General features: G+C 39.4%; 1 protein-coding gene across 5 annotated transcripts in view; it reads left to right on the forward strand.

The window, feature by feature from the left end:
* Positions 1 to 19,300, forward strand: part of nars2 (asparaginyl-tRNA synthetase 2, mitochondrial) — a 73,910-nt gene extending 54,610 nt beyond the window's left edge. For 2 of the 5 annotated variants that reach the window (XM_078221902.1, XM_078221903.1), the window contains exons 11-14: positions 1,738 to 1,875; positions 7,500 to 7,597; positions 16,574 to 16,600; positions 18,744 to 19,215. In XM_078221902.1, coding sequence (XP_078078028.1) covers positions 1,738 to 1,875; positions 7,500 to 7,597; positions 16,574 to 16,600; positions 18,744 to 18,888 — 408 coding nt within the window. In that variant the 3' untranslated portion in view covers positions 18,889 to 19,215. Of the gene's footprint in view, positions 1 to 1,737; positions 1,876 to 7,499; positions 7,598 to 16,566; positions 16,601 to 18,743 lie in introns of all 5 variants that reach the window. The other 3 variants (XM_078221898.1, XM_078221901.1, XM_078221900.1) reach the window with 3 other exon arrangements.
* The last annotated feature ends 1,081 nt before the right edge of the window (positions 19,301 to 20,381 follow it).

A 20,381-nucleotide genomic window follows, 5' to 3' on the forward strand; every position in this document is an offset into this window, starting at 1 on the left:
TTTATGATGTGAATGGGGAACTCTTTTTTTTACACTTGTGAAGTGATGTTCCCAATACACACACTCCCTATTTGTGATAAAGTGAAACAAATCTGCCTAACTGCAACCATGAAAGAACAAATGTAAAATTTGTTGAATCTAACAGCTTTTATACCATTCAGCTTGTGGGCTTGAAAACTCAGACTTGCCCTATTCAACTGTGTGCGTCTCTTCCACTCGCCTGTATCTAGTTCCTTCCGGTTGATATTACAAATTAATACGTGCGTTAAGAACCCCACTGATAAATGCGAGGGTAGCCCAAAACCCAGAAGAGTAACCTTAGAACATCGGTTCTTATTGGTATATATTTTCCATTTGGTATAATGTGAGAAAAGTTACGTAAACCAGGAAAGCACAGTCAGTTGTTTTGTCATCAATTAATAAAGAATATTAACTTTTTTTAAAAATACATGACAAGATGGATTATAATACACTACAACAGTACCCTTAACTGCACAGATGGCTGTACACACAGTATCACATGAAGTTACTCATTTGGTTCCCACCAACCTACATTTCCTGAACTCTGAGGCGCTCCTTTTCCCCAAACAAAATCCAAGATTACATAACTCTATGAACTAAATCCAGCAGATAGTTACCACTCTCAGATTATTTGTCCACATTTGGGAAAACCATCTTCAGTTTCAACGAAAGCATAATCTTCTCTGTTCGAGTTTTGGATTTTAATCAGCTGCTTTTTAGCAATAACTTGTTTTTTTTTGGGAGGGATTGTTTTCTGCAGCTGGGTGTACCTATAATGGTAGCTGCTTCTACTGTGTCCCTTTCTTGCTATGGATGTATCGTTTTTTCCCTTTGATGTTATCCACCCTGTGGACCCGGCTTTTAGCATATTAGTGCCAATTCCCTTAGCTCTCCTCATCCACACTATTGTTTTTCCCCTAGTCACATAGGTAAGCACTTATGCTAATTCACATATCAAAACACCCCTTCAGATAGCTGCATTTATCAGTCCCCTTTATCCCAATTTCATTTTATAATCTTGATTTTCCTCAATTCTTAACTCATGCAGATCTGTAGAGATGGAAAGTTATTCTACTAAATCCTCACTTCGTTTGGTTTCTGTCACTGAGCAGTGGCTTTTTAAAAATTAAATACTTGGATAATTCCAATTAAATGAGCATTCCTTTATAAATCAGTTCCTGAATGAATTTGACTCAGAAACATTTGAAAACAAATCTAGTGCATAATTTAAAAACAAGTGCATAATTTAACTGTATTACAACATCTACATTTGTCATGAAAATGAAACAGTAATTTCCTTAGATTGGCATGTTTGCCATTCCGATTATGATGAGTAGAGGAGCATTTGCATTACATTACATCTGGTATGCAACAAACATGATTCTCTCACTGTTTAGCCATAATATCACATTCGTGGGAGGCATCTTAAGGTGCTTAATCTTTAAATACTTGTATCAAGCTAGAAAGAAATTTTCCTTTTTAAAGCAAGTAGTTTAAAGGACACTTAAGTAGTGCCTCATTAAAAATAAATGCTTCTATATCATTGTTATGCTGAGTTGTACTATAAATTTAGAAGGGGAGTTGTGATTTAATAGTATTATTGAATGAAGATTTATAAAAGCTCTATGCATCTGCATATGTCATATTAAATTATTTCTGTTGATTCTTGCACTGTGCTTTAGTAGTGAAGTAAATACTGACTCTCATCTTTTACAGTGGGGCTGTGACCTGCAGACTGAGCATGAGAATTATCTGGTGGAGCACTGTGGCAATATCCCTGTTTTTGTAGTTAATTATCCTTATGACATCAAGCCCTTTTATGCCAGAGATAATCAGGATGGACCTCGGCATACAGTAAGCAGAAATTGTATGATTTATGTGTTGAGCATTATAATATCTAACATAAACCCATTAGCTCATCTCTTCTGGTGATGGGAGACATGGTGCTTTAAACCTACTAATCCTCCAGATTCTGTCTGAATTTAGCCTCTTGCACTTTTTTTTTGTTTAAACAAAGTGTTTCTTGTAGCTGTGATATGACTAAAGTCAAAATTTTAAAGAATAGACAGCCATTTGAGTAGCAAAAGCATGATTGTGCCACACTACTGCAAACTATTATATGTCCTACCCCTTTTTAGTATTCTATACAGATGATCCATATTATACAAATCTCACATTTTTGAATAGCCTTTGAAATCCAGTGAAAAATTGCCAATGAAAATTTGATTTTATGGTATTTTTGGAAAACATTTAAGGAAATAAGTCGTGTTCCACATCAAGTATAATGATTAAGGACGATGTGCATGTTTAAATTTGATACATTCTCAAAGTGCTCAAATGAAAACTAAACCCAAATGCGATATTGCAGTAGTTGAATTATGTTACTTTTTTTGAAACATTTATAATTGGCCAATACAACACCAAGAAATGCTGAATGTGAACCTTGAAGTTGGGGGAAAAAAGATTGAATTATTTGGATTTTATCTTATAAAATGCTCCCCCCATGTGAATTTTCTTAATCTTAAGATTATTATCACATTTTAAGATTGAGAAAATAATCATAGAATAGCATATCTCAGAAGGATGCCGTTTGATCCAGTTCTTTCAAATAGTCACCCAATTAATCCCACTTCCTTACTCCTCAATAACCCTGAGATTTTTTTTCTTTCAAATATCCCCATAACCCCATGCATTTACCCTGTTAGTCCCCCTGACACTAAGGGTCAATTTAGCATGGCCAAACCACCTTATCCGCACATCTTTGGACTGTGGGAGGAAACCGGAGCACCTGGGGGAAGCCCATGCAGACATGGGGAGAACGTGCAAACTCCACACAGTGATCAAATCCGGGTCCTTGGCGCTGTGAGGCAGCAGTGCTTTCCACCGTGCCACCCTATCTGGCAGTGTTTTCCAATCCTAGCTAGTTATTTGAAAGAGATTTCTCTTCTGTCATCTCTAACTTTTTTCTATTGTCTTAAATTTGTGACCTTTCATTATCAACCCTTCAGCCATTTAAAATGGCTTCTCATTTATTCTATCTAAACCCTTCATGATTTTAAACCCTTCTATCAGATTTCCTCTGTGCTTTCTCTGCTCTAAGCCTCTCCAGTCTATCTTCCTTTTATTTGTTCATGGGATGTAGGCATTGCTGCTATGGCTAACGTTTATTGTCCTTACCTGGTTGCCCTTGAAAAGGTAGCAATGAGCCACTGCCTTCAACCACTGCAGTCAGTTTGGTATTGATGCACCCACAATGCAGTTGGGGTGGAAGTTCCAGGAATTTAATCCCGCAGTGAGGGAATGATAAATCTCCAAATCTTAGAATGGTGAATGACTTGGAGGAGAACTTCTTAATCCCTTTTGAACTTTTTAAACCAGCTTTTGACAAAGGGTCATCTGGACTCAACATCAGCTTTTTTCTCTCCTTACAGATGTTGCCAGACCTGCTGAGATTTTCCAGCATTTTCTCTTTTTTTGGTTTAATCCCTATAACTGTAGTCTCTCATTTTTGGAATCATTCTAATCGTATCCGCAGCCTCTCCAAAGTCGTCATGTTCTTAAGTGTGGTGCCCAGAATTGGGGACACTACTGCAGCAGGAATTGAACTGGTGTTTTATGAAGATTGAACAAAACTTGTTTTTCAACTCTCTCCCATTAAACGTATTGCATTTGCACTTCTCTCTGTTGAATTTCGTCTGCCACGTTTCTACTTATTCCACCAGCCTGTCTATGTTGTCTTGAAGTCTATTCCTGTCTTCACTGCTTATTACCCTTCTGTAAATTTTGAAATTGTGTCCTCCAGTCCAAGTAATAATTCATGTAGAAGAAAGTAAGGGACAAACAGCAATGGTCCTCATGCTGAACGTCTGGACTATCACCATATACTTCCCTCCAGTCTGAAAACAGCAGTTTACCACAAGTCTCTTTTCTATCCCTTTGGTAATTTTGTATACATGCAGCCGTCCCTTTCATCCCATGTGCTTCAGTTTTATTAATGGACTATTGTAGATGTATTAGATTTTAAAAAGGACTCTGATTGTCAGAATTATTGTAAAGAAGAGCTTAACCTCCATTTTGTTGCTGGAGTATAGTTCCAGGGCATGAATCATCATCATAGCTTTTGACCACGAGTTTGATATTGTGTGTAAGAAGGACAGTGAGTGACCATGAAGAACTTCACAATCAAACCCAGTCATATCTTTGCATGTTATCAGCTATCCAATAATTAAATAAATGTGAGGTCAAGAGCAGGAACTCAGGGCAATTTTCACCTTCCGAACAAAGAACCACTGTGAACTGTTGTAGCCACTGAACTACAGTAGCATCAGTTAACTGAGCACAGATGAGAATCAAACCTGAGCCCTCACTAGTATTTGTGGACCAGCTGCTGAGCATCATAACTAGTTGAGCGCAGCTCATTTTGGTGAATTTAAGAAAATAAAAGATGTACTACTATATGCAGTAGCCAAAACAATTGTCCCTAATTTCTTTCATTTTTGCAGCAGATGTCTGTGACCATCCACAGGATAAAATGTTGTTTTGTTTTGAGTTTGATGTTCATGCAAAGCAGTTTCAGTTTTGCCTGATCACAATGCTGTGATATTTCAAAAATGAGTAGCGTGTTAGGTATAACTAATTTATCTTGGCATGTGGTAATTAAAGATAAAACATGCATGGAGGTATAACGGTAATGTTAAGCATTGAAATCGGGGTGAGGCTCACAGTATGATATCTATGGATATAAAAGCAAAATATTGCAGATGCTGGAGATCTGAAATTAAAGCCGAAAACGCTGGAAAAACTCAGCACATCTTGCAGCATCTGTGGAGAGGAATAGACGCCAAAAACTTCCAGCCTTGTTCACAACTGGGATTCTCCGTCTTTGTTGCAGTAAACGGAGTTTTGGCTGAGTGCCAAATTCTCCGTTCTCACTGGCAGCAGGGCAAGAACAAACAAGATCAGAGAAGCCCGCCCAATGTTAACTTTTGAAGTCCGTATGACTCCTCTTCAGAGCTAAAATTGGTTTGCATGAACTGTCTTAGGAAGAGTCACAAACAACAAACTATTTTACATTTGGGTTACTCCGTTAACATAGTGTCACACAAAACTTACAACACAGAAACAAACAGTTTGACCCAACTGGTTTATACTAGTGTGTGCATACTCCACATGAGGCTCTTCCCACTCCATTTCATCTAACATATCAGCATAAACTTGTATTTTCTCCCTCATGTACTTACCTAATTACTCCTTAAATACAAACTAGCCACCTCAATTATTCTATAGCAAGAGGGGAAGAAGAAATTTGAATGGTAATTGCAAGGAGTATAAGGAATTGAAGGTGAAATCAAAATGGTATACTTGGAGGAACCTTTTAAGTGGATGTGGGGGAGGATGGTGATATCGAAACTTTGCTGTAATTGAAAGCTCTGTCACTAGCAAGACAGTAGATGAACAGAAGCCTAGAGCTGGCAAGATGAGCTGGAGAAAGTTATAGAAGAAGGGTGGGGAAAGATTCTGGAGAAATGATGGGCAACCTGGGCTAGTGACTCGGCTGCATGAGTGCCCTTCTTTACCTCAGTTGGCTGCAAAATTTAAATCAGGCTTGTTCACTAACCACAAGATTAAATATATTTAATACGCCAAATATTTAATCACATTATAGAAAGTGCTTAATCATTTTGTATATTAGAACTATCATCAGCTTCAAATGGTAAAAACAAAAGAAATATTTACACTTCAGATGCAGAGGGAATGCATGGCTCTCGGGCAATATTGCGTGCAATAAACATGTACCTCACTTCACTTTCCCTTGCTTTGTGTGCATCACTTCAGTCATATTGGTGGGAAAAAAACTATAGGGATGGAAATTGGCAGAATGTGGTAACCCTATATGCGGACAATGGTCAGCAAAATGCCTCGTGGGCTGCATGTGTCCCGGACCTCACGTTGCCCACCACTGCCCTGCAGCTGGGTGTAAATGAGGGCAGTCAGAAATAGTCACAAAATCAAATACTAAACAAATTGCACAATTCACACCAAGTTTAAAATCCAGCGTCAGCATGCTGAAGGTAACAGATGGGTTTATTTTTCGATATCAGTAGCCATAAGAAGGTGACTTAATTTTGCTATTTCTCATTCAACAGTATCAAAGAGCCTGGACCCAGGTGTCGGTTTTTAATCCTACAAGTTGATATTCATTAATGTTTGGATAATTGTTGAAATTTCAACTTCAAAATTATTAAATCATGAATATAGTAAAATAAAGTCACCAAATCCACAAACTATATGAAATTACTGATTTCAAACAACAATTGTTCACGACCAAGTTTCAGGATGAACAAGCTATCTAGACCTCTGCATCTCCTAATTCAAGCCAGACTAGTGGCGCACATTTTTCCACACCAGCTATAAAAAAATGAAGATCATTTATATTACAATTTTAAAACCACAGTCAGAACATGAAGCAGTTTGTTTTATTGACATGTCTACAACACAGTTACCATTATCAACGTTAAACACTCATTCCCAATTGTGAGCTTGAATTGAGGGCACCTATAGGGCACAATCTCAATTTTAAAGATCTGATATAAGGCAAGCTAATTCAAAAACTGTCTGAAAATGAGAAATAGAAGCAGGCCATTTTGTCCTTCGAGCCTGATGTGCCATTCAATGAAAACATGACGGGTCTGATTGTGCCCATAACTCCCATTTTTCTGCATACCCTTCATACCTTGACTCCTTTGTGGATCGAGATTCAGTCCAACTCAGCCTTAAATATATTCAGGGTCCCAGCCTCCACTGCTCTCTGAGGTAGATAATTCCAAAGATTCTCACCATCTGGGAGAAGAAATTCCTCTTCGTTTCCATTTTAAATAGGAGACCACTTATTTTGAAACTGCCCTCTAGATCTAGACCCTCTGCTACACAAGAGGAAACATCCTCTCCGCATCTACCCTGTCAAACCCCCTCAGATTTTTATGTTTCAATTAGATCACCTGTCAAACGATCAGCCAAACCCTTGATCCCAGGAATTAACTTCTCTTAACTGCCTCCAGTGCAAACACATCCCTCCTCGAGTGATGAGACCAAAATCATGCACAGTAATCTAGGTGTGGTCTCACCAGTGCCCCGTAGAGTTGTAGAAAGGGTTCTCTGCTTTTATACCCCAGACCCTGTGCAATAATGGCCAACGTTCCATGTGTGTTCCTAATTACTTGCGATACCTGCATGCTAACTTTTTTGTGTATCTGCTATACCCGACACCCGGACCTCTCTGTAGTGCAGCATTCTTCAGTCTCTCTATCTAATATTATGCTTTTCTATTCTTCCCACCAAAGTGGACAACCTCACATTTGCACATGTTATACTTCCTATGCTAAATATTTTCCCCTCATCTGTCTATATCCCTTTGGATGAAATAAATAAAAATGTTAGTTTCAAATACTGTACAAAATCTTAACTTTTTATGGTCTTAGGTGGCAGCTGTCGATCTTTTGGTGCCTGGAATAGGAGAATTATGTGGTGGAAGCTTGAGAGAGGAGCGACTTGATCTACTTCAATCTCGCTTAAAACAGTAAGTGTTGAAGCCAAAGCAGTTTACCTGCACATGCAGAGTAAAAAGTGTCAGAAGCGCATTTCTGACTACCCGTTGTGGATAATATTGTGGATTTAGATGTGACTTGTGCATGTATATTCATTCATTTTCTTAATGTGCTGCATAAGAAAAATCATGCTTGAATTTGCTGACTGGAACATGAGGATTTTTTAGAAACATAGAAAAACTACAACACTGTCATATTTGATTTTTAAAAAATCAAATATGACAGGAACAATAAGTAAATCTACAGGATTAAAACAGATTATTAATTAACAGCTTTAAATCAATTAATGTAAGCATGCATAAGTTCTCAAGATATAAACATATCAGATTTGTATTTAATTTCCTGTATGGATGTGAAGTGTTAAGTTTTGCTCACCTTCATTCGTGGATTTATTCAAGAACTGTGGCAGCTATGCTTTATCTTATTATAGGAAGAGAAGCTATTCCAGATCTTGAGGCATGTAGAGGACCAATAACCCCATTCCATTTCTCCCCTTCCGTCCTTCCAGAAATACTAACTGTTGCATGTGTGTGCATCAATGTGTAATGTCAGCTACTGTAGGGTCAAATATGCAGTCAAGAGGCAATGGGTGATGAAGTGAGTTGGTTGTATTTTCATTTCAGGACATCTGAATCAAGCTAATTTTTTTTCAGAAATTTATTTTCAGACTGGAGACCAGTTACCAGCGGTGTACCACAGGGATCAGTGCTGGGTCCTCTGCTATTTGTGATTTTTATCAATGACTTGGAGGAGGGGGCTGAAGGGCGGGGTCAGTAAATTTGCTGATGACACCAAGATTGGTGGAGTAGTGGATGAGGTGGAGGGCTGGTGTAGGCTGCAAAGAGACATTGATAGAATGCAGAGCTGGGCCGAAAAATGGCAGATGGAGTTTAACACTGATAAGTGCGGGGTGATTCATTTTGGTAGGACAAATTTGACTGCGGATTACAGGGTCAACGGCAGGGTTCTGAGGAATGTGGAGGAACACAGAGATCTTGGGGTTCATTTCCACAGATCTCTGAAGGTTGCCAGTCAAGTGGATAGAGCCGTGAAGAAGACCTATAGTGTGTTAGCGTTTATTAACAGGGGGTTTGAGTTTAAGAGCCGTGGGGTTATGCTGCAACTGTACAGGACCTTGGTGAGACCACATTTGGAATATTGTGTGCAGTTCTGGTCACCTCACTATAAGAAGGATGTAGAAGCATTGGAGAGAGTGCAGAGAAGATTTACCAGGATGCTGCCTGGTTTGGAGGGTAGGTCTTATGAGAAAAGGTTGAGGGAGCTAGGGCTTTTCTCTTTAGAGTGGAGGAGGATGAGAGGCGACTTAATAAAGGTTTCTAAGATGATAAGGGGGATAGATAGAGTGGACGTTCAGAGACTATTTCCTCGGGTGAATGTAGCTGTTACTAGGGGGCATAACTATAAGATTCATGGTGGGAGATATAAGAGGGATGTCCGAGGTAGGTTCTTTACTCAGAGTGGTTGGGATGTGGAATGGACTGCCTGCTGTGACAGTGGAGTCAGACACTTTAGGAACTTTCAAGCGGTTATAGGCACATGGAGCACACCAGAATGATAGGGAGTGAGATAGCTTGATCTTGGTTTCGGACAAAGCTCGGCACAGCATCAAGGGCCGAAGGATCTGTACTGTGCTGTACTATTTTATGTTCTATGTTTTTTTTAAGCTAAGATTAATGGAATTAAAATTTCGCCTCAGCAGGTAGTACCTCCAATGAATTCCATCCTTGTTTCCAGTGGGCATATGCCTCTGGCTTAAAAACTAATGAATAAATGTAATGTAAAGTGCTTATATAGTCATCAAAATGTTTGTTGTCTGAAATGGAAAAATTCAGTGATGCAGTAAATTGGGGTTATGGCAGTTTGGAGAATGAGTGGAACTTTACACCTGATTGTTTTGTTATACCAAGCAAGAGTAGATTATGCAGCTATAATTGTTTAAAATAGAACAGTTACAATTTCCTGACATCCGAGCAATATGAACATAGCATTCTCCTCTCGCTCGTAAATTTGTTGATATTGATAAATCTGAGTCAGCAGTACTGATTTCAGTTGGCTTGCTGAAATCAACATGTGTTATATGCTTCCTGTGGAGTACATTTGAGTGAGAATGGGTATCTAATGTCAAGCTTTGTGTTGCCTTTCACACTTAAATAATATTTTTGAAGAATTACTTCAGGCACATTAATGAAGGATCAATGCAGTGAATCTGGGGTGTGCATCAATTGTGACTATGATTAATGTATTGTACTCTGCATTCACTAGTCAGACCACTGGTGCGTCAAATAGATGTGTTAAAATAATCCACAAAGTGGTAAAGAAGCACTTTCAGGACAGAATGTTTAATATACATACTACTCTCACAGCCCTTACCATACCCATTTTAAAGGAGCATTATTGTCTGAGTGGAGTGGTGATCAATTATTAAATTTTCACACTATCTGAGCTCTTTCAGAACAGTGCCAGTAATAACTGATTTTTTTAGTAATGCAGCAGGATCCTCCCCAAGCGGCCTCTGTGGAGCAATGAAAACATCTGAGCCTTTCCAAAGTTTAAATATTGAAAGGTTCTTTAGATTTTATTTAGATGAGCAGTTATGTGCAATTACTGGTATGTGTGACAAAGTCCTAATTGACCTTGGGTTTGTTCACTGTCTTTGTAAGGTTCTTATTTCCTTATTGAATCCCTACAGTACATAAGGAGGCCATTCGACCTGTTGTAGATAAATAATACCTCCTGAGACTAGTCGTGAGTCAAAGTACAGTGGTTTATTTTCACAAGCTTGTGGGAGAAGTCCAATCCCTAACATGGTCTCCAGACTTCTCCCCGAATACAGGTTAAGAACAAATATTTATACATATATTTTCGCCCCTGGTCACGTCTGCATTTTCTCACGATTATTGCTGCCTCAGCGATTCCGTCCTTCGTGTAGTCTGTGTAATCGCGGCCATCTCAGGTGTCTGTTTTGTCGCCTCGATGTGGACACCCGCGGTTTGTTTATCCAGCATACAAGATTATAAGTTTGCATAAACAAGTTAACTGAAATACAGGGGCCGATATAACAATTTATATCGGTAAGGATGAATAGTATATAATGAATATATATGAACAAAGGTACATAATATAGGACACAAAATGGATTCATAGAATCATAGAATCCCTACAGTGCAGAAGGAGGCCATTCGGCCCATCGAGTCTGCACCGACCACAATCCCACCCAGCCCCTATCCCCTAAGCTCCATGTGTTTATCCTGCTAGTCCCCCTGCCTCACTAGCACAGCCAATCAACTTAACCTGCACATCTTTGGACTGTCTGAGGAAACCCACACAGACATGGGGAGAACGTGCAAACTCCACACAGACAGTGACCCAAGCCGGGATTCGAACTCAGGTCCCTGGTGCTGTGAGGCAGCAGTGCTAACCACTGTGCCACCCCCAGAGTGGGATAAAATTCCAACTCTGTGAGGGAAATACAAAGTTTAAAGTTTATTTATTAGTGTCACAATTAGGCTTGCATTAACACTGCAATGAAGTTACTGTGAAAATCCCCTAGTCGCCACAGTCCGGCACCTGTTCAGGTACACTGAGGGAGAATTTAGCATGGCCAATGCATCTAACCAGCACGTCTTTCGGACTGTGGGAAGAAACCAGAGCACCCAGAGGAAACCCTCGCAGACACGGAGAATGTGCAAACTCCACACAGACAGTGACCCAAGCCAGGAATCGAACCTGGGTCCCTGGTGCTGTGAGGCAGCAGTGCTAACCACTGTGTCACCGTCCTCTGCCATTCACACTCCCCTAGCTGGGTTAGCCACATTCCTGAACACAATTAGCTGGGAAAATCATGAGCTTGTATATAGCAACAAGGACAGCTGCTTCTCTTATCTGTTCTTGGATACACAAAAACAAGTTCTACAATACCTGTTACAAATCTCTTAAGTATTACAAAGTTCATTAATCCATTCCCGTCTTCAGGCCCATCGAGTCTGTACCAACCACAATCCCACCCAGGCCCTATTCTCGTAAACCCACACATTTAACCCTGCTAATCCCCCTGACACTAGGGTCAATTTACCATGGCCAAGTCGCACATCTTTGGACTGTGGGAGGAAACCCACGCAGACACTGGGAGAATGTGCAAACTCCACACAGCCAGTAACCCAAGCCAGGAATTGAACCGAAGTCCCTGGCACTGTGAGGCAGCAGTGCTAACCACTATGCCATCGTGCCGTCCATATCTTGTATCTTATTTTTTCAATAGATAGAATTCTAACGAGAACAAGAATAAAACAAATCTGCACCGAATGGTCCTTTAATTATGATAGTGAAAAAAGTGATTTCTATTGGTGTAAACTGATATAAAACTGTTGTGATGTTAGAGGTATATTGTTCATTAGGCCAGCTGAAAAATTCTTAGGAAATCTTGCAGGGCTTTACCAGTCTCATGGACCTCATTCATTTATTTCAGTTCAGCAACAGTCCAGTAGAAGAATGAGGGGAGATCTTAAAGAAACATATAAGATTGTGAAGGGAATAGATAAGATAGAAGCAGGGAAGTTGTTTCCACTGGCACGTGAAACTAGAACTAGGGGGCATGGCCTCAAAATAAGGGGGAGCTGACTTAGGACTGAGTTGAGGAGGAACTCCTTCACCCAAAAGGCTGTGAATCTGTGGAATTCCCTGCCCAGTGAAGAAGTTGAGGCTACCTCATTGAATGTTTTTAAGGTAAGGATAGATAAATTTTTGAAAAGTAAAGGGTTATGGTGAGCGGGCGGGTAAGTGGAGCTGAGTCCACAAAAAGATCAGCCATGATCTTATTGAATGGTGGAGCAGGCTCAAGGGGCCAAATGGCCTACTCCTGCTCTTAGTTCTTATGTTCTTATGTTAGCATTGCCAGAGGCCTGGAAATAGATTACCTGTATTAGGGATCCTTAGTTAAGGATGAAAATACTACATATTTGGACAAAAATATATATTTTGAAGCAATTAGGGCACATTTTAGGAAAGAAATCTGTGGTGTCCATTGTCTTTCAGAAAATCTTTAGCGAGTAGGCCACTCGAAGATTAAGGGTTGTGGAATTAAGGGCAAGGTAACAAATTGAATTTAAAGCCGGTTAAGAGGTCAGAAACATCACACCTCGGGATATCTAAGAATGGGCAATTAATTCGGCCCTTCCAGTGTCATCCACATTCTGAGAAATATTTTGGGGAAAATAATTGTGTTTGGAAGTGGGTAACAGTGTTCCACAGGATTCTGTTCTTGGGCCCTTTCTGATGTGGAGTTGTCAGCATTGGACTGAGGTGGGCACAGTAAGAAGTCTCATAACACCAGGTTAAAGTCCAACAGGTTTATTTGGAATCACGAGCTTTCGGAGCGCTTCATCACTCACCTGATGAAGGAGCCGCGCTCCAAAAGCTCGTGATTTTTGGGACTCTACAGAAATAACGTTGAAGCAATAGGAAGGATTTGCTACAGAAATTACTGGGGTGTCACTTGGTATCATGCAGATATTAAGGTCGACAAAGGTTGGTGCTGATCTTGCACAGAGAGAAGATGATGGCGTGATTTGAAAGTGGTGTTTAAAATGATGAAGGGTGCGATCAGAGTAGATAAAAACAGACCTTTGCCAGTGCTTGAGCAGCTTCAAATTGGAACACAGTTCTAATACATGTCATTGATTTAAGTCGGGGCGCGAGAGAAACTTTTCTATAAATACAGCTTTGGAGTGCATGGCCAGAGCTGGTGGTTGAAGCAAAGAGCACATAAACATTTAAAAATAAGTTGGAAGAGTTGATGGAAATGGAGATAAAAGAACATAGAAACAGAATGGGCACATGAAATTTTGGTCACTGCTTACCTGAACATATACATACTGGTGCTAGTGTATTGGTATTATGTAAAGGCAGGTTATGATGCTTTTGGTGAATACACCTCATGATTACTTAGTCATACCTGAAATGCATTATCCTCTCTTCTATATTGTAAATGCTCACAGTTATGTTTTTCGAGTATTTTCTTCTTTTTAATCATAGATTACCTAAATTTGCATTGTTTCCATTTTATTATGCGTAGCTGGTTTTTGTTAATGCTTTCAAGTTAAAATAAAAAGTATTTTGGTGGAGGAGACAACATTCTTCTGTGATTTTTCCGGAATTCTATGGCCATTCACGCCCTGCTAATGACAATGGAGAATTTGACGTTCAGCTAAATCTTCATTCATAGCAGTGGGATAGGAGAATCCCAGCCACAGGCGAGATTGGAGAATTCTATCCAGAATGTATTACTGCCAGCTTGGATGTTTCCATGTTGAGCTTTAAATTGAGGTGTAGTTGGTCAAGATAACTAGATAAAATATTTCTGACAAATTCAACAACTTAAACTTTTATTCAATAGTATTTTCAAACACGTACATGCCTGCATTAAGGAGATTGTAATTGTGCTCGGAATTATTTTTACTCTGGTACGCACATGGTGGACTGAATAGCTACCTTCTGTGCCATAAGCCTTTCTAGGTTTCTATGGACTTAACCCATTTATGTCTTCCCTACAACTTCCCCTTTGAGCATCATCTGTGGGTAAAGAGTTCTGCAGATTCAAAATTATGGTCTTCACCAGTAAGGTGTTCGTGCTCAATTGACAGCCAGCAGAAGAACATGGTGTACATTTATCAGTCAGAATTGATTTGCTCATAGCTGGCCCTTTGGAAGACTGGAAAGAATGTTTCATTTTGCATGCCAACTTTTAAGACCATAAGACCATAAGACATAGGAGCGGAAGTAAGGCCATTCGGCCCATCGAGTCCACTCCACCATTCAATCATGGTTGATTTCAACTCCATTTACCCGCTCTCTCCCCATAGCCCTTAATTCCTCGAGAAATCAAGAATTTATCAATTTCTGTCTTGAAGACGCTCAACGTCTCGGCCTCCACAGCCCTCTGTGGCAATGAATTCCACAGACCCACCACTCTCTGGCTGAAGAAATTTCTCCTCATCTCTGTTCTAAAGTGACTCCCTTTTATTCTAAGGCTGTGCCCCCGCGTCCTAGTCTCCCCTGTTAATGGAAACAACTTCCCTACGTCCATCCTATCTAAGCCGTTCATTATCTTGTAAGTTTCTATCAGATCTCCCCTCAACCTCCTAAACTCCAATGAATATAATCCCACGATCCTCAGACGTTCATCGTATGTCAGGCCTACCATTCCTGGGATCATCCGTGTGAATCTCCGCTGGACCCGCTCCAGTGCCAGTATGTCCTTCCTGAGGTGTGGGGCCCAAAATTGCTCACAGTACTCCAAATGGGGCCTAACCAGTGCTTTATAAAGCCTCAGAAGTACATCCCTGCTTTTGTATTCCAAGCCTCTTGAGATAAATGACAACATTACATTTGCTTTCTTAATTACGGACTCAACCTGCAAGTTTACCTTTAGAGAATCCTGGACTAGGACTCCCAAGTCCCTTTGCACTTTAGCATTATGAATTTTGTCACCGTTTAGAAAATAGTCCATGCCTCTATTCTTTTTTCCAAAGTGTACAACCTCGCACTTGCCCACGTTGAATTTCATCAGCCACAATCAGTCATAGATCTTCAATCAGATCTACATTTTTAATATATTTGTTTTGAATATATTTGAATTTCATTTTGCCACAATCAGTCATAGATCTTCAATCAGATCTACATTTTTAATATATTTGTTTTGATAGTTCCAATATTAAATTGTGCACAGAGCAGATAAAAGGAAAAGAAAAATTGAATAGGTTAGGCCAATACACATTGGAGTTTAGTAGAATGAGAGACTATTTTATTGAAACATATATCTGAGGGGACTTGATAGGGTGGATATCGTAGGATGTTTCTTCCTGTTGGGAGACTTAAACTAAAAGATGTTGCCTTAAAAGGGAGACCTCGTATTTTTAAACTGAAATGAGGAGAAACCTTTTCTCACAAAGGGTCATTGATATATGGAGTTCTCTTGCTCAGAAAGTAGTGGAGGCAGGCTCTTTGAATTTATTCAAGGCAGAGTTGGACAGATTGTTGACGGACAAGAGAGTCAAGTGTTTTGAGGGGCAGACGGCAAAGTTGAGACTACATCAGATCAACATTGATCTTATTGAAAGCTGGAGCAGGCTTGAAAGGCCAAATGGCCTATTACTACTTATATGTTCCTGAAACAAAAAGTTGCAAATATTTTTACTCGAGGCAGACTGTACATCAAACAGAAGGGCTAACATACACAAGTGTACTTTTATTAAAAAGTAAATAGTGTTGCTGATAGGCTATAATGTTTTCAACAGATGTGGTACCCAGACTTGGCTTCAGTGTAGTTTACGTTGATCTTAGACTTCAGTTAGGTGAATGAAGTGATATCATAGAATCCTATAGAATCCCTACAGTGCAGAAGAGACCATTTGGCCCATTGGGTCTGCACCAACTCTCTGGCGGACTATTTTATCCAGCCCCTATCCCCGTAATCTCCATGTTTACCATGGCCAGTCCATCTACCCTACACATCTTGGGATACTAAGGGGCAATTTAGCATAGCCAGTCCACCTAATCTGCATATCTTTGGACTGTGGGAGGAAACCGGAGGAAACCCACACAGACATGGGGAAAATGTGCAAACTCCACGCACCCAAGGTCGGAATTGAATCCAGGTCCCTGAAACTGAGGCAGCAGTGCTAACCAGTGTGCCTCCACCACGGTAGGCGTCGGGAGTTGGTTACTCACAGAAGGGGAGGGGAAATTTGGTTATGAAGAGGCACTGTTAATATGGCAGAGGTCTTTTAACTTTTGCTGACCACAAGGCACTTAAATGGAGAAAAAACTCTGTTACACTTTTAAGTTTTTGTTGGACCAGAAACCCTTTATTGCAATCTTTGTAAAGTTAAGATTTACCCCCTTATAGTAATTAATCTCATTATTGGTTGCAGGCATGGTCTTAAAGACACTTACAAATGGTAAGCAACTACAGTTTTTGAATTCAGTACTCATTAAAACTATAATTTGTAGTCCTATAGATCTTATCCTCAAGTTTGGTTATTCTCACTCTTTACTGCAAACTTTCTGTAATGTCTAAATTTCTGAAACTGGCTTCAATCTTGAGATGTCAGTCACAATAAGCCTGGTCTTCATCTGCTTACCACCTTCCGAACCACTACCTTTACCCATCTGCCAAAGGAAAAAAGCTCTTCCTTAACTTTGTTAACTTGCTGTCAATTCCAAAATCCCTCTGCTGCAGCAATCCATCCATCACAACACTCCGCCACTGAACCTATTAAATTGCTTCCTCATACTTCACTTTATTCTCATCTCCATAAAAATATTCACCATCCCCAATCTTTGTCATTTTCACCCATTCTCCACTCCATCCCATTCCTTTGAATCAGAGGGCTGAAAACTCACATGCACCTAATGCAATGCAGGTCCAGTCATTCACTGCCATATTTGGCTCAGCTATGTGAAACAACGCCATTCCTTGGTTGTCTCTGAAATTCTCCTCATATAAGATTGGAACATGGCCAACCTTTTGGTCAAAGACACCTGTTTTCTATGCATTTCCTCCTCCAATCCCTTTCCACCACACTTGTTTCCTTTACCAAATGTGACAACATCATGAATTTCTTCATCAAGACTATGACCAGCTACCAGTGCGCTACCTCCTTGCCACTCCCAGTTTTTTATCTGTTTTGGTTTGATACTCATTTTGCAGTGTATCTCCCATCATTCTCCCTGAATTCTCCAAGCTTATTTCTTCCATGAAAGTAGCCTCCAACTTCAATCTGCTTCCAACTACAGTTTTGTCCATGTTAGAACAGATACTGTATCCCTTCCTTTAATCTTGGCCTTGGGTAAGCTCCAAACCCTGCCACTGAGTCCTTCTTTTTCTATAACTATTTGCTCCAACTGACTGCATAAAGCTTGGTATCCTGTCCAATTGACACCTAGTTTCACTGCCCTCTCATGTTATACATCTTCAAGATTGCTTAATTCCACGATTGCATCTTTTTGAATGGCACACTATCTTTTTTTCTTTTTCTCTTTCTCTTTTCATCTATTTTTACTTGCACACAACTCCATCCCCCACCCCCTGTAAAGCACAGACATGTTTTCTACATTAGAGGGATCATCTACATGCAGGTGATTGTTTAGCTCTTTGATAAATGCTTAACCAACTGAGAGGAAAATTGTGGCCAAATGGCTATTATACTGTATAGTGAATCAATTCCATAGTTTTGGTCTACATTTTCACCCTTGTTTCCAAAACCCTCCGTGGCCTCGCCCCTCCATATCTCTAAGCCTATCCTACCCTGCAATCCTCAAATATCTGTGCTCTTCTAATCTGACCCTCTTGAACATTCCTAATTTTAATTGTTCCAATTGCTTGGTGACTGCGTTCAGCTCTCTTAGTCCTAAACTCTGGAATTTCCTCCCTTAATCCCAGCCTCTCTATTCACTCCCTCTTTTGGGACTATCCTTAAAACCATCTCATTCACCAAGATTTTGACCATTTGCCTAATATGGCTTGGTGTCCAAGTTTGCTTTATAACTGAAGCATCTTGGGGCATTTTGGTGTTTAAAAATGCTTCATAAAAATAGGTTGTTAGATTACATTAAATTTGATTTGATGTAGTCTGCCTTTGCTAGTATTTACAGTTGCAGTCACACGATAAAGAATAGATGAAACCCAATTCAAGTTGACACCTAACTAACCTGTTACAAGCACATGCAGCTGCTGCATCATGTGGTATTTTCTGCTGTGTGGCAGCATTGATTGAGCACAATTCTCATTTGATCTTGATTCATGGCCCAACTGACTAAATGATCCAATTGTGTGTGGTGGTCATCAGTAGCTCCCTGTGCAAATTTTTACGTAAATAATGGAACAATTGCACCATGAATGCTGCAAAATGTTCTTCAAAAATAAATGCACAATGTGATTTAGTTTAAAATCTTTAACCCATCCATAACCTCATGAGTGGATTTCTTGACAAACTGGATATTCCCCTATTGTATCCAACTCTAAACTGGAATTGACACATTGTAACTAAATTATAAACGTATGTAATGCTTCTGCTTTTTAAATTAACTCATCTCTTGTAGGTATGAGGAACTTCGTCAGTTTGGATCAGTGCCACATGGAGGATTTGGATTAGGATTTGAACGATATCTACAATGTATCCTGGGTGTTGAGAACATTAAAGATGTTATTCCGTTTCCAAGGTTTTCTCACTCATGCCTTTTATAAATAGTAAAGGAACAAATCATGTTAAATGCTTTTTTATTTCAAGAAATACTGAACCTTGCAAATTTAGCAAATAGAGTATTTCCTTGAACTGTACAGTATTTTAATCCGTTATTAAACATTCACTTGAAATGGATATCTGTGATTTATAAGCAGAAACAAGGAAGGTGACCTATCATTGTAACCTGAAAGAATGTTAAAATAAAAGGAATTTAAATGAAGTGAAAATGAAAATTTTGAAGTGTTTTGTGGCAGTAGTTATTGTACTCCTTTCTGATAAATGCTGGATAAACACTCCCATGATTAATCATTTTATATGATTGAAAAACTGACTATATCTGAGAACCGTCCTTCCAAATGTCTTCAGGTTTGGTAATCTTTGTTCTCAATTAATAAATATCCTTGGTCGCAAGATAAATTACTTGCAATTTCTCTTTCAGCAGGGCCATACTCGGATTAGTGATCGTTTTGTCTTGCATAACTTGGGCCTTATAGTGGAATAAACATCAAGTTTTGTTTAAATGAGCTAAATGGGCACATCTGTTCAGATATTAAGTTTATTTAGCTATTTATCACTTTTTGGTTTCATGCTTGTTGGGACAGATTTACTTATACTGAAGTCCTTTTATACCAATTAGATTTATTCTCTGTTTGAATAAGGGTGCAAGTTGTAGCAATATTTCATTCCAACCAACAATAGTGGAAGCATTTTTTTCTGTTGGGTGTTCTGGACTAAAATTTATAATTCTGGCAGCAACAGTTAGTGTTTGCATATTAAATTATGCATATTATATTATGGCAACAACAAACAATAGTGCTTCAAGAAGCTTCAGAGATAAAAGTAGATGTCTGGCTGTGTCGGATGAGAATTGGGGGAAGTGAAATAAAGCATCATCCAAAACATAAGATTTGCAGAGGCTTTTGAAGGAGGAAAGAGAAGGAACAAGGTGAAAAGGTTTCGTCGGAGCATGATCGAAAGTGACACCAAAATAATTGACTCTTATACTACCAAAAGTGAAATAAAAGTTAGGGAAGTAAAAGAGCAGTGAGCATCAACAAAATGGGGTTGGAGGAGGTTACAGGAGAGAGAATGGATGAGCTATGAGGATTTTTAAATAAGGACATTTTTGAATTCTGTACATGAGGATTGGAAAGCTAATAAAAATGATCAATGATAGGTCTCAGGAGAACAGAATGAAGGTGTGGATTTTGGATTCGCATCGAACACTGGGATCTGTCAAGGAGGCTGTTGGAGGAGGAGAGCCTGGAATTCGGCCAAAAAGGCAGTTGAGAAAGGGGATGGATTGGATGCAGGAGACAGAGGACCTGACACAGATCCATATAATGTATTTTACTTTCATTAGATATGGTTGCAACATCAGCAGGGGCAATAAAATGGCTGTCTTGTCAACTGAGATAGGTAATTTAAATCCACTGAAATTAGTATTTAATATCGGAGACTGTTCCAAGATTACATTTCCTGGTATATTTGGATA

This window comes from Mustelus asterias, chromosome 10 (assembly GCF_964213995.1).
Source record: "Mustelus asterias chromosome 10, sMusAst1.hap1.1, whole genome shotgun sequence".
Taxonomy (NCBI): Eukaryota; Metazoa; Chordata; class Chondrichthyes; order Carcharhiniformes; family Triakidae; genus Mustelus; species Mustelus asterias.